At 43.7% G+C, this 15,175-nt stretch overlaps 1 protein-coding gene across 2 annotated transcripts in view; it reads right to left on the reverse strand.

The window, feature by feature from the left end:
* The window catches only part of SLC6A17 (solute carrier family 6 member 17), a 35,367-nt gene extending 30,998 nt beyond the window's left edge, over window positions 1-4,369 (reverse strand). For both annotated transcript variants that reach the window (XM_027856789.1, XM_027856788.1), the window contains exon 1: window positions 4,084-4,369. In XM_027856789.1, the coding sequence (XP_027712590.1) occupies window positions 4,084-4,369 (286 nt within the window). The remainder of the gene's footprint in view (window positions 1-4,083) is intronic.
* Between the last annotated feature and the right edge of the window lie 10,806 nt (window positions 4,370-15,175).

Raw genomic sequence — 15,175 nt, forward strand, 5'->3', positions numbered from 1 at the left:
TCATCTTAATGAGTTCAAATCTGGCCTCAGACACTTACTTGTTGTGTGACCCTGGGCAAGTCACTTCCCCCTGTTTGCCTCAGTTTCCTCATCTGTAAAAGGAAATGGCAAACGGATCCAGTATCTTTGCCTAGAAAACCCCAAGCGAAGTCACAAAGAGTCCATATGACTGAACAACAGGGGGCCTCTCTTTACGCACTATTCTACTTCTGGGCAAGACACTTAAGGTTTCTAAGTCTCAGTTTCCTCAACTGAAAAAAAAAGTGTTAATAATAGCTCCTACCTCAAACAACATTATGTATATAAAACACTGTCCATCTTAAAGCACTAATGAGAAATGCCACCAGTAGATAGTAGGATACTGAAACTAAAGAGGACCGGTCACTTAAACTTCTGGGTTCTGTCCACAAGCTATTTCCAAGACTGGTTCTGTGTGTGAGGTGGAAGGGGGGTGGGACACTGAGACATTAACCAGAGAAAGGGGGTTGTAGCCCCTCTAAGCTTTGATTTCTCCAATGAAAGTTTGCTTTCAATACTTCCTCTAACAAAAGGAAGAGAGAGAGAGACAGAGAGAGACAGAGAGAGACAGAGAGACAGAGAGAGAGAGAGAGAGAGAGAGAGAGAGAGTGTTGTGGGGGAGTGGTGACTTTTAACAGAGATCAGGAAAGTGTTTGGGAATATTCTGGTTAATCACAGGGCCCTTTAGTTTCAACTCTTGCTGGAAATCTTTTGAAAGTGCATTTGTTTTTTAAGGCAGGAGGGGTAGTATAACTGAAATAAATTAAATTAGAAAAAATAAAATCTCTACTTTTTTTCTTAAAGAAAATATATTTGTAGCTTTTCCTGTCTTAACATAGTTTGCTTTTTGTTGTTGTTGTTGTTGTTGTTATTGTTTTACCAGACCTGAGATTTCATCAGCATAGGGAGCTCGAGGTAATGAAGTCTCTTTATTTCCTCCTTAACTTTTGGTCTATTAGAGAGTTGTCAAAGACAGTGAGAGATTAGGAGATGTGCCTAGAGTCACACAGCCAATATGGTCAGAGGCTGAAATTGAACCCAGACCCTCTTGACTGAGGTCAGCCCTCCATTCCCCATGCCATGAAGCCAAGTAAAGCATACTGGACAGGATATCTTCTTTGATGATTTAGAACCTTGCAGTATACATTGGAGTCATTATTTTGAACACTAATGATGTTCCTTCAAGGTCTGATTCCAAAGACATTTTCCCCATGAAGTCTTCCCTGATTTCATCCCCCCCTCCTTTCTCCCAAAAAAATAAAAAAAATTCTGGAAGTGATCTGTTACTGTGATCTCATGATATTTGTACCTCTTTTATCAAACCTTCGCATTTTACCTTGAATTATAGTTATTAATCCAACTTGTACTGGCTCTCAAGAGCCAGCTGTTAGATTTTCCATGTGAGCATTTACACCTCAGAAGTTGGCAAATGCTACAAATCTGGGCTTAATTTGTTATTCTGTTGATTTCTGGACTTAAGAAAGTGATGAATAAAATGTTAATAATCCAGATTAAATTTAGAAGTGTGCCCTGCATACCATCCTTCCTCCTCCCTTTACCCTGAGAGAATTTGTGGTTAAACATTTATCAGCCTATCCCTGAATAATAAGACATGTACTTAGCACTTTAAGGTTTACAAAATACTTAGCTTATCTCCCCAACTATACTATAATCCACAGGACTGTGGGAACTATGTCTTCCTCTTTCTTATTCCTTCCTTCCCCCTCAGCAGCTGGTATAGTGGCTCACAATTATTAATAGTCAATAAATATTTGTTCAGTGAAAACATAGGACCATAGGAATAAATATAGAAGATAAAGGCTTTCTAGGAAAATAGAGCGGCATTGTGCATTTGTAGGAAAAGTGGTAGAATTGAAATTAGGAGACCTTGGTTCAAGCCTTACCTCTAATAGGAGTTGAGTAGCCATGAACAAGTCGCTTAACCCTTTCTGAAGCTCAGTAACCTCATCTGTAAAATGGGTATAAGCATATTTGTCCCACTAACTTCATGGTATTATTGTGAGAAAAAAACCCTACTGTACACCTTCGGGTGTCATGCCTCTGTGGGTAGTTATTGTGATCTAAGTCTAAGACATACCTGGGAACTGATCTTGAAATAAAACCTTGGTTTCAGCTTGTTCTCTTGTCATGTATCTCTTTCTCACAGAAATGGAGAGCAGAAAAAAAATCCCAAGGGCTCTAGCTAACTGAGGTTTTACTGGAATAACCATATCCACAAACCACAGAATGACAATTCTCCTGCCAAAATGCTTCTTCATCCTTATAAGTTCTTTAAGCACTGGGTCTGGAGTCAGAAAGATGTCAGTGTGACCCTGAGCAAGTTAAAAACCTCTGTTTGCCTCAGTTTCCTCATCTGTAGAATTAGAATAATAATAGCACCCACTTCCCGGGGCTGTAAGGATCAAATGAGAGAATAATTGTGAAGTGCTTAGCACAGTGAGTGGCACATAGTCCTTACTATATACTATGTACTATATAATATATACTAGTATATAATATATACTATAAAATATATACTATATACTATATAATATATACTATATAATATATAGTATATAATATAATATAAGCTGATCTTAGCATCGATATTATTATTTTGCTTTTTAGTACCCTAAAGCTAGTTTGGTACTGGCAGTCCACACCCTTTCTTGATATTAAATGAAGTGTGAGTGTTTACACCTTGGAAATCTGCAAACTCTACAAATCAAGGCTTGATTTATTGTTTTGCTGATTTTCTAGACTTAAGAAAGAGAGGAAGAGAATATTAACAATAGAGATTAAATTTAAAAGCATGTCTTACATATGTGTTCCCTTGGAGGAACAGTTTAACCGCCACCACATCCTTGTTTAGAGCAGTCTATTTCAATCAATCGGTAAATATTTGTTAAATACTTACTACGTGCGAGAGAAGGGAGTTAGGTGCACAGTGGTTAGAGTGCTGGGCATTAGGAAGACTTGTGTTCAGATCTGGCCTCAGACACTTCTAGCTGTGTGACCCTGGACAAATCACTTAACCTTATTTGCCTCAGTTTCCTCAACCGTAAAATAAGCTGGAGAAGGAAGTGGCGAACCAGTTTGGTATCATTGCCAAGAGATCCCCAAAGGAGGTCACGAAGAGTTGGCCACAACTGAAAACAACTAAACACACACACATGTGCAAGACATTGTACCAAGCCCAGAGCAGAAAAAGATAAAAAGGTCTTTTCTGCCCTCAGGAATCTTGCAGTTTAGTAGGGAGAGGAATACAATATGTACAAAGCTAAGTGTAATTCAAGGTCAATTGAGGAGGGAAAAAGCAATGGGATAGAGGAGAAAATCAAGCTAGTTTCTATGGTGAAGATGGCATTTGGGCCTTGAAGACAAAGATTCTGGGAGGTAAAGATGGGGAAGGAATATATTTCAGGCATGAGGGACTGCCTGTCCAACTGCACACAGGTGGGAGATACAGTGTCAAGGTCAGGGAACAGATTGAATATAGGAAGTAATACAAAATATGGTGGGAAAGACAGATGGGAACCAGACTAAAGAGGACTTGAAAAGCCAGGCTAAGGAGTTTTGATTTTCTCTTATAGGCATTGGAAGCCGAGAAAAAGACGAGTAGGTATGTGAGGGCAGAGTAGTGACAAGGCCAGACCCAGGGCTTGAGGAAGACGACTTGGGCAGCTGTGTGGAAAGTAATCTAACAGGAGAGTCTGGGAGTAGGAAGGCCAATTAGGAGGGTTAAAAAGAGCCCTTAAAAGGTAATTAGAACCTGGACCGGGTTGGTGACCAAGTGAGTGAAAAGAAAGGGATGGATATACAGGGGAAGTCAAGACTTGGTAACTGGATATGGGGGTTGACTGGGAAGAGCCAAGGATTACTCTGAAGTCATCCAAGTGAGTGGAAGGATGGGGGTGCTCTCTAGGAAATATGGGGGAGGGGAGGGCTTAAGGGAGAAGATGCTGATGTCCACATTGAACACATAAAGTTTGAGCAGTTTTCTGCCCTTTGAACAGCAGCAATCATCTAAAGCCACCCCCCTGTACACCCAAGGCTGCCTCTTACCTCCGCCATTTTTCTGGCATAAGTATGGAAACCTCCAGACATTGCCCAGGCCCACCGAGAAGCCGATCTGTGCCAGGATGTACTGCAGCTTACTGTTCCAGGCAGGCCGATCCTCAGCCTCCAGGTCTTCCTCCACATCCTTCTGTTTGTCTTGGGTCTCTCCGGCCATATTCAGGACACTGTGCTTATAGTCCACTGGCTCCTCGTGGGCCAGCAGGTCGGCCACAGACTCAGTGACATGTTCATTACTGTGCTCCCGCTGTGTTACTTTGCTGTTCTTCGGCATTGGTGACCCCCAAGGGCCCCAAGGGCCCCACGCCTGAGCTTACAGAGAAGGTGGGCTGGGAGCCACCTTCAGCTTTTTCTCATCCAGGGAACCTGCAAAACAAAGGAACCAAAGATGGTAAGGAGTTAGACCAGGGTCATTGAAGGAGAGTCTGAGAAGCCAAAGGATTTACACCATGGTGTGGTGGACTGACCATGGTCAAGGTTAAATCTCAGACCGATTGCTGCTCGCTACCCAGCAGAGGGGTACTGCTAGCCTACCTGCCCTCCTCATCAGCTGGGGTGTGCTCAGCTGCTGGGAACTCACCCACCTGAGCAGAGCAGAACTAGGAAAGTGAATCTGCTGGAGGAAGAGTCTGTGATGCAAACCAAACTCAAATTTTAGGAATGTGGGGGTCATTCCTGAGTTAGGATTATCCATTGTTCCCTTATATAATATTAATCACAGAGAATTGACTAGAGATCCACTTGATGAGGTCACAGTGGCTTTTCCCACTAAGATAGACAAGTCTGGGTCCAGATTAAGGGACTCTCACATGCTCACTTTGTTTTAGTAATTATTACTATTATATAACATCTCTATGGTTCATTCATTCATCCTTTCAATAAGCAATTATTAAGCACTTACATTCAATAAGCTGTTATTAAGTATTTACTAGATATGAGGCATTGAGCTGGGTACTCTGGATAGAGACAAGAGCGTCCCTGTCCTCAAGGAGATTACATTCTATTGGGGGAAATAATATACACACATAAAGTAAATACAGTGCTTTCTTCGTGTACTATGTACATGTGCAAGGGACTGGGACAGTGCTGAGAATAGAAAGACAAAAAAAAAACATTTTTGCTCTCAGAAAGTTCATTTTGTCCCTGAGAATCCAATAGGCACACAGAGAAGTAAACACCCAACACTTACAAAGTCAAAGTTATTGCAAAAGGAAGAGAATACTAAAAACTGGGGAAAGGGTAGGAGATGTTCTTTGACATTCCCTCTGCCCAAGACACTGGGATGGCAGCTTCACTGCTCCTGGACAGCTCCCTGGCCCCAAGAAAAGGCTGACCCGTTGCAGAGGCAAACTCCAGGGCAGCAGAAGCTGCAGGAGCTGGCGGCATGTGCTCTGTGCCAACAAATCCCAGGGTGATCTCTCACTGCTGACATTATCAGAGGACTGCAATGGCCAAGGACCTGCTAATTCATCCTTCAGTGATGGCTTTACAGAAGATAAAGTCTGCACGGCACTGATGAGTGATGCAAAGCCACCCCCTCCCTTGCTCTCTCCTCATTTGTCTTTCACCCTTTTTTTTCTTTTTTGGGAGATTAAACCTTTGAAGGCTCCCAAACTTCTGTTGCATTTCAGACTGCCTCCTCATTAAAGTGAGGATAGAGGCAGATTTTAAGAGACAGAAATGCAGAAAAATAACAAACTGGATTACAGTTTGCCTACCATCTTTCCAGGGATATAATGACCCAGCTATATAGTCACTTTTAAAGCACCCCTCTGGGAGCTACTGCCCCCCAACTTGTACTTTTGAGTTGAGTCCTTGAAAGGTGACTGCATCTAGGGTCCAAAGGTGAGTCTGTACCACTAAAAGTGTAGCTCACAAGCCCCAACCAGTGCACTTAGCTTTAACAGTCATGAAGCAGACACAATTTCCTCAAAGCAAAGGCATTTATTAAGATGGCATAGTAAGAATAGTAGCTACACAATACTCCCTCCATACACCTGGGGCACACACTTCCGCAAGTACACAGCATCAGTGGAAGAGTGGGCACAAACTTAGAGTAGGCTGGTAGGCTACTACACAATAATAGGCTAATACACATTTAGGGAAAACATTTGTGGCCAAGATAATTCATGACTCTAATAGGACAACATCCTCTCTTACGGTGACTTTAGGCTGTTCCTCCTGAGTAGAGTATCTCTATTGGGTAATAATAATAATAATAATAATACAATTATTATCTCATTGATCCTTACAACAACCCTAGGAGGTAGGTGCTTTTATTATTCCCATTTTATGAGGAAACTAAGGCCATCAGAGATTAAGTGATTTTCCCAAGTGTCTGAGGCCACATTTGAACTCAGATCTTCCTGATTCCAGACCCCAGCATTCTAACCACTGGGCTATATAGGTAGGCTGCTTAGCTGTGCTCCTTGCATCTGTTTTTTTTTCCCCTGCAACCTGACTCTTGACTGCCAGAGCTAGTTTTCTTTTGAATCCTTCATCATCCCTCTTCTCTGCTGCCAGAAGACATGCTCCTTGAGGCTGCTTCCCGCCTTTGTAGCTGTCAATGTCTGTCTCTCTTACACATACATACACACACTCACACATGTGCACACACACACTCACTCACTCACTCACTCACTCACTCACTCACTCACTACTGGAGAGAATGTCTCCTACTGGGCAGGTAGCACCATTATCATTGGAGAAAGGGAGAAAAACATTTCCCTCCCACTTCTTGTTGCTTCCTGGTAGTTTCAGAGGTCTCAGTGCATGAAGTTCCTTCCTTGCTTTAATCGTCCCATTTGCCTATAATGCTGGGACACTTAATTTTTCAAAGGCCACCTGTAGTGTGTCAATCTTCAAACAGTTAATGACAAGCTATCCTTCCATTTCCAACCCTGAAACTTCTTCACACTTCTTAAAGGGATAACTGAGTATCTATATGTACAGATCTTTGTACTTCATTAAAACCTCATCACCTCTGTTATCTGCCCCCTACTTTCTGTGATTAGATCCACTGGCCTGGAAAATGGGTGGGAATGTATATCTTATTAGGAAAAATGTCATTGGAAACATTCTATTTCCCACTAGTTCTCATGGATACAAGCAAGGACACTGGACTGTATAGCCTATCTCCTGTGTTAATCTTACCCTCGTATCCTGGCTTTCTTCAACAATAGCCCAAACTCAAGAATAAATGCCAAGGCAGAGCCTGCTAGACATGAAACGTAGAGTTGAACCTAATTTAGCTCTAGTAGGTAGCGCTATAAATAGGGCAGGGCTAAAGGGGATTTTACCCAGATGCCAGCATTTAGAATGGCATACTTCTTTCCCACTGAGGTCTGAAGACTGCTATTTCTGCATCCCAGCAGGAATGGAGGTGGGCCCCAGGAAAACAAGGGAGTAGACTCACTTGAAATGGAGGTCAAGGAGAGGCAATTGGACATTCCGACTTTCCCAGCAACTGGTTTCTCCTACCAACCCCTATGAGTGGAACTGGCTCCACTGTCTGGGAAATGGTCTCCACTCTAGGTGCCAGAATTCCTAGTTATGACTCTGACAGGATGGGTAGTGTTTGGGATCAGGACTCAGCATCCTCAGACTTGGACCATGTCAGAGGGTGACAACATTCTACCCTTTTCTACTGCACTCAAGTTCAAGGGATCTTTGGAATCTTAAGCAACATCCAAGAACAGGAAAGGGTCCTTGGATTTGCATTTCCCAGGGATGACTCCTTCTTGTGGAAGAGACCCCAGAATTCCCTGTAAGGGAGACATAGATGAGTGCTTTCCTCTATGACTTTACTCTATAGCTTCTTCCTTGAGAGCCATGGCCAAGTGAAAAAGGCACATTCAGATACATCCAGAAATATGGGACATTGACTGACAACTGGATCCAAATCACCCCAGAAATGGCATTATGATGCTGTAGCTGCTGGAGCTGGGATTATAACTTTCTGATTTCCAGAAGGATAAGCGTAAGTAGAGCTCAGACTTGACCTCAGGGGTTCATAATAAGCCATCAACCAACATCCTAGTTGTTGTTGTTCAGTTGGGTCCAAGTCTTTGTGACCTCATTTGGGGTTTTCTTGGCAAAGATACTGGAGTGGCCTGCCATCTCCTTCTCCAGCTCATTTTACAGATGAGGAAACTGAGGCAAACAGGATTAAGTGACTTGCCCAGGGTCATACAGCTAGTAAATGTCTGAGGGTAGATTTGAACTCAGGAAGATAAGTCTTTCTGATACCAAGCCTGGCTCTATCCATTGCACCACCTAGCTGTCCCAACCCCCTAGTATGATGTGGTCAAACAAATATAAAAGCCTTGGGCCTGGAGTCAAAATCCTTGGGTTCAAATCCAGACCTTGCCACTGATTACCCAGCTTAGTAGGTTCTCTCCTACTAGAAGTCTTCAAACAAAGGCTGGAAAAGTATTTGTCAGGTTCTCTGCATGGTGGACTCGTGTTCAATTACAATCCTTGCTGACCTCTGAGGTCCCTTCCAACTGAGATTCTGGGTGACCCTGGGTCAATGACTGCTGGATCGTAGTTTTCTCAACTGTAAAAAAGAAGGGATTGGACTAGCTCAGCAGTTCCCAAACATTTTTGTGTCAAGATGCCTTTACACCAAAAAAAAAAATTTTGAAGACTCTCAAAGAGCTTTTGTTTATATAGGTTATATCCTGGGATGTGCTGATAAATATTTAACAACCAGCTCTCCAGGGGGAGAAACGTAGGCACAATGTGTTTCTAAGTTTAATCTGAGTGATTAATATTTTCCCCCATCACTTTCTTAACCTGGACAATCAATAAAACAATAAATCAAGCCCTGATTTGTAATGTTGGCTGATTTCCAAATTATAAATGCTCAGACTGAAAATTTAACAATTGGCTCTTGTGAGTCAATATTTACTAGCTCCAGCACACCCATGGTAATATCCTTCAATATTTACCATATCCAGAAATTAAAATGCCGTAGTATTATTATGAAAGCAGTTTTGACCTTGAGAAACCCCTGAAAGGGTCTTAGGGATCCCCAGGTCCCTAGACCACATTTTGAGATCCAATAGAGTAGAAAAGAATAATGATTAGTATAACACTTTGGGGCCTGCAAAACACTTTACAAATACTATCTCATTTGATCTTCATAACAACCCTAGGAGGTAGTGCCATTATTGTCCCATTTTACAGATGAGGAAACTGAGGATGACAAAGCGTTAAGTGCCTTGCCCAGGGCTATACAGCTAGTAAGTGTCTGAGGCTAGATATGAATTCAAGTCTTCCTTACTCCAGGCCCAAGATGGCCTCTATCCAGCCACCTAGCTGCCACTTTTCCCAAACCCAAGTCCTATCAGCCTCTTAACATCTTCCTGAGTTCAAATTCGACCTCAGACACTTACTAGCTGTGTGACCCTGGGCAAGGCACCTAACCATGTTTGCCTCAGTTTCCTCATCTGTAAAATGAGCTGAAGAAGGAAATGGCAAACCACTCCAATGTCTTTACCAAGAAAAGCCCAAATGGGGTCATGGAGAGTCAGACACGACTGAAAAAGGCTGAACCAAGTATAGAATTGTCACATATGGCCTGGTGGAACCCCTCTTCCCCATGTATTTCTTCACTTTTTTCTTTTGCCCCTCCGCCCCTCCCTTTCTCCTTTGTCTCTGTTCAAGTTTCTACCACTCTCAAGCCCCAGGCCTCTCACCAAGACAGCCAGAAATCAGCGACATGATGGGGAGAGAGCCTGCCCTTGGGGCAATACCAGGAATGTAAGGAAACACCGCACCCTCACAGTCCCCTCAGCCTCCAAAGAAGTTCTCTCTCTGCTCAGCAAACCGAGCTCCTCATCTCAGGACCCAGAAGCAACTGCCCAGTGACTTGGGGAAGGATATGGCAGAGCCCCTGCCCATGGAGGAATGACAGCTAATGAAGCTGGAGATGCCTGAGACCCCTCTGGAGGAACTAGGAAGGAGGCCTGTCAGGAGAGAGACATAGCCCTAACCTGTTCCCAAGGAAAGCCTCTGTCTTTCCACCAGAACTGAAGAGAAAGGTCAGGATCCCTCCGGAGACAGCAATTGCTGGGATATCCAGGGCCTCAGAACTACCTTCCAGATACCTCATCTGCAGCGTGATTGAGGCAGGACAGCTTGCAACGCGTTAGACATGATTTACTATTCGTTATGCTGCAACTGGAAAATCTCATGCAGGATTCCAGCAAGTCTGCATGCAGTGATGCCAGCCGACTAGAGTTAGAGGTTTTTGTTGATTTTTTTTTCCTTTTAATAGGCCTGGTTTGGGTCACTGAGATGTGAAGGAACCTCATTAGGTTTTACCCTTTGGGGAACTGGCAGGTCAGAGCACTGCCAATTACAGCTGGAGCATAGGCCAAGCAGCACCAGGTGGCAGGACAGTCAGGAAGCCATGGGCTTCTGCCAGTCATTTTTTGTCAGTCCTCCTCTGGCCCATGAGCCCTTCAACAGTCAGTACTGGTGATGGGGGCCAAAGCATGGAGAGGTGTAATCAGGTGAGCCCCGAGGGTAAACGCAGGCTGCCAGGGTGCAACTGCAAACTGCTGGGGTCAGTCAGGAGGCTGACCTTCACCTGTACCTTGAATGTGACCAAGGTCACCTCTCGTCAGAAAGGTGACCCCCTCCCCCAGCCCCTCTCATCACAGAATCCTTGAAGTCAAGATCAGAACAAATAAAAAGAGCCTTCCCTTGCCCCTTAGCTACCACCATCAGGAATAACAGCCTACAATGATGTAGCTCTAGATAGAGTTACATATTTATAGAGCATTACAAGGTGGTAAACTTCCACTGAAAACCTCCTCCAATGCCTTACTGCAGCGGGAAGATGACCTTGAGTTCTCAGAGGCTATGGAAGCAAAGGGCCAGCTCTCCAGGCCCCACCAAGCTGGAGGGCCCCAGGTCCCGGTCCAGTAGTGACCTGTATGAGGACCAGTCTGGCTAAAACTAGAAAGGCTCATTGCCAGAAAGTTCACTGCCAGCTAACATATTTTCTCTGGACACAGTTATTCCAAAATCTTCTCAGGAATAAGGGTTGCAATCTGAATTGGGGGAGGGAATGCCCACCCCAAAGAGGCGATCATAACAGAGCTTTGAAGTCTTTATGGCTGCAAAGTGATTTACAGACATGAAGTCCTTGAGGGAAAGGACTATTTCATTTTTGTGTCTGTATCTCCGTCACTTAATACAGTGCCTGGAATGTAGTATGTGCTTAATGATGCTTGGTGACTGACTGATTTGATCCTCTCAACAACCCCGTTAGGTAGGTAATGCATTTAAAGATGGGGAGACTGAGGTTCATGGAGATGGAATGACTTGGAAGCAGCTTGGTACAATGAGGAGGCAGTAGGTGACTCTGAGTACCAGACCTGAGTTCAAATCCAGACACTTACTGGCTGTGAGACTTTGGGCAAGTCATTTAACCTCTGTCTGCCTCAGTTTCCTCATCTGTAAAATGGAAAGAACAATAGCATCGACCTCCCACTGTTACTGTAAGGATCAAATAAGGTAATATTTGTAAAATGTTTGGCATGTCCTGGGTATTTAATAAATAATTATTTCCTTCCTTTTTACCAGCCTGGAGCCAAAGGACCTAGGTTCATATCCCCACTTACTACCTGTGTGACCTTGGATAAGTTATGTTTCCTGATCTGTTAAATCCGAAGGTTGGCCTGCACGGCCCCTGAGGCCAGTTCTAGATCTGATTCTAGGACATAACCAAGGTCATTGGCTGCTGAAGCTGATGCTTTTTCTACTGTGCCTGTACTTCTGGCCAATTTATCATTGTCTCTCCTAATATAGGACATAAGTTCCCAGGACTTTGGTTCTCTGTTTCCATCATTCTATTAAACAGTTAAGGTCTCAGAGATGAGACAGTGCCCTGCATTCCAAGGACAGTCCCCTAACAGAAGGCTCCCTCAGCTGGGGTTCCGTTCTGTCACTGGTCTCTGACTCACCTTTGGCTGCCACCACCCAAAGGTAAAGACAAAACAAGTTTCCCTGCCAGACGAGGTCATTTCCCTTCCTCTTTATCTCTTCCCCTTCACTTCCTTTTCTCTCTCTGGGTATAACACTCTAGCACACACAGTCAATTAAAGTGTATGAACTAAATTTGGTTATATGTGAGGGAATTTCTAAGTAGAAACTAAATTCATCTTCTTCCTATAGTAAGTATTTAAGGCAACTAAGTGATATAGTGGATAGAGCACTGGGCCTGATGGACCAGACCATCACCAGTACTGACCCAGACCTTCTGCCTCTGGGTCCTTGGGTGTGACCTTTGACTGAGTCCAAATTTTATATAACAAATCCTTTTGTTAAGGGGATTTGTTCTGTGAAGTTTGGATTCAGTCAAAGGGCCACACTTGAGGACCTAGAGGGCCACATGTGGCCTCAAGGCTGCAGGTTCCCCACCCCTGGACCAGATCTTTATTGACTGGGTGATCTTGGGCAAGTCGCTTAGCAGCTGTCTGTCTCAGTTTCTTCTATTGTAAAATGGGAATCATAATAGTGCATACTTTCTGGGGTTGTTGTGAAAATCAAATGCAATATTTGTAAAGTGCTTAGCACAGTGCCTGGCAAACAGTAAGCTCTTAATAAATGTCAGTTTCCTTCTTTCAATAAACACTTATTAAGTGACTATGTGTAGGACACTGTGCCAAGCAGTGGGCATGAAAGATGATAAATAGTACCCTGCCCGGCATACTCTAGTAGAAGGGCCGAGACAGGTAGAAAATAAAGTCCCTCGGAACAGTCAAAGAGAGACTCAAGGAGGCAGGGATGTAGCTTGTGGGAGATCATGGCAGAGGTGCCAGCTGAGCTGGGCTTTGCAGAAGAATAAGGTATTCAATAGGGCCAGATGGGGAGGGAAAGGGGGAAGGCATGTCTTCCAGCCCTTAAGAGTGGCTTGTGCATGGGCATCCAGGTGGTGCAATGGATAGAGCACCAGCCCTGGAGTCAGGAGGACCCGAATTCAAATCTGACCCGAGACACTTACTAGCTGTATGATCCTGGGCAAGTCACTTAGCCCTGATAGCCTCAAAAAAAAATGGCTTGTTTGAAAACACAAGGGAGGAAAGGGCAATATGTGATGAGGGAACTATGGCAAATCCACTTTGGCTAAACCATTGTATGAATTAAGAAGAGTAATGTAAAATAAGATTGGGGAATTTCTATTTATTTTGTAGGTAATAGGGAGCTACTGAAGGCTCTAGAGCCTTGGAGGGGCACCATCTGAGTTATACATTGGGAAGATTACTCTGCTGGGGTTGTGGTAGATGGATAAGAGAGAAGAAAGAATGAAGTTTCACATTACTCATTGCTCTTGATGTGGCCTTAAAACAATTACTACTTAGTGCTTTGCAAGTACTTTCTTCATATTTCCTTTCTTCCTACAAGAGTTTCTTCTAGGCTCCAGATCAGAAGGAATTAAAGAGATTTTTATTTGGTGCAGATGACCTGGAAGAAGGCTTGGAAGTTTCTCTGCTACAGGGCAGTGCCCATATGCAGCTTGAAAATCATTTGAGGCAACTTTGCTATCATGAATCTCCAACCTCATAGCATCTTTGATCCCTGTGCTTTTGCACCTACTCTGCCCCATCTGGGCTCCCTCCCACATTCTTACTTCCAGACACAGGGTGATTTGTCCAGTTGGCCCCTTGGGCCAACAATCACTCACCAGGAGAGGCAGTGCCAACCTGGATTTCCTCATTTCCTAAAGCTGGGAATCCCGATGCCAGCCAAGAGAATCCACACTCTTATTTTCAGACTGAAGTCAGTAGACCAAGGATGTAACATGATGTAAGTGGAAAGAGCATTGACTCTGATTTCAAATGTCTTGGGTTCAAATCCTGACTCTGATGTTTACTTTCTGAGTGATATTTGGCAAATTACTTAGCTTCCCTGGGCTTCAGTCTCCCCATCTGTAAAATGAGGTGATTTCAGCTGGCCTCTAAAGTCTCTGCATCTGCAGTCCTATGAATGGGAATGATAGTGAACTAATGACCTGGTGTCTAACCAGAGGCTCACAAAGCATCCCACATGAGAGACAATGACACGTATGGCAGGAAACAATCCTGTTAATAAGATTAGATGAGAAACTCTCCCACTTTCTCCCTCTTCACATTCCCTCCAGAATCAGGAGGACCTGAGTTCAAATCCAGCCTCAGACATTTACTAGCTATTGACCCTGCGCAAGTTGCAAATGAAAGTTCATAAGTCACAGAATTCTGGTTCTGTCACTTACTATCTGAATGACTTTGGACAGGTCACTTAGTTTCTCTGGGCATCAATTTTCTCACCTATAAAATGAGAAGGGTGGGGCAGCTAGGTGGGGCAGTGGATAGAGCTCTGGACTTAGAGTCAAGAGGACCTGGGTTCAAATCTGACCTCAGACTTACTAGCTGTGTGACCCTGGGCAAGTCACTTAACCCGGATTGCCTAAGCAAAAAATGAATAAATAAAATGAGAAGGGGATAGTCTACATTATTTCTAAGGTCCCTCCCATCTCTAATTCTACTATCCTACAAATCTATAAAATGCTTCTAACTTTTTTTTCCTACTTAAATTTCTGTACTATATTCAATTCAATTCAAGCATTTATTAAGTGTATACCATGTGCTAAGTGCAAGGAACAGCTAGGTGGTGCAATGGATAGAGGACTGGGACAGGAGTCAGGAAGACCTGAGTTCAAATTCAGTCACAGACAATTCCTAGCTGTGTGACCCCCAGCAAGTCACTTAAGCCTGTTTGTCTCAGTTTCCTCCTCTGTAAAATGAGCTGTAGAGACAAATGAGAAACCATTCCAGTATCTTTGCCAAGATGACTTCAAATGGGGTCGTGGAGAGTCAGACATGACTGAAACAACCGAACAAGAAAGTGCTAAGTGCAGAGGATTCAAAGACAAAACTGAGACAGTCTCTGTCTTCAACAAGCTTATATTCTACTAGGGGCAGGGAGGGGGACGAGACTCTCATTTCATAGTCTTCTGATCTCTTGGTTATGGCCTTCCATCCACTAGGGAGCCTCAAAGTTCTGACAACTGTAAGAGGTGCTGTCC

This window comes from Vombatus ursinus, unplaced genomic scaffold (genome assembly GCF_900497805.2).
Source record: "Vombatus ursinus unplaced genomic scaffold, bare-nosed wombat genome assembly UNPS02011613.1, whole genome shotgun sequence".
In the NCBI taxonomy this organism is placed as follows: domain Eukaryota; kingdom Metazoa; phylum Chordata; class Mammalia; order Diprotodontia; family Vombatidae; genus Vombatus; species Vombatus ursinus.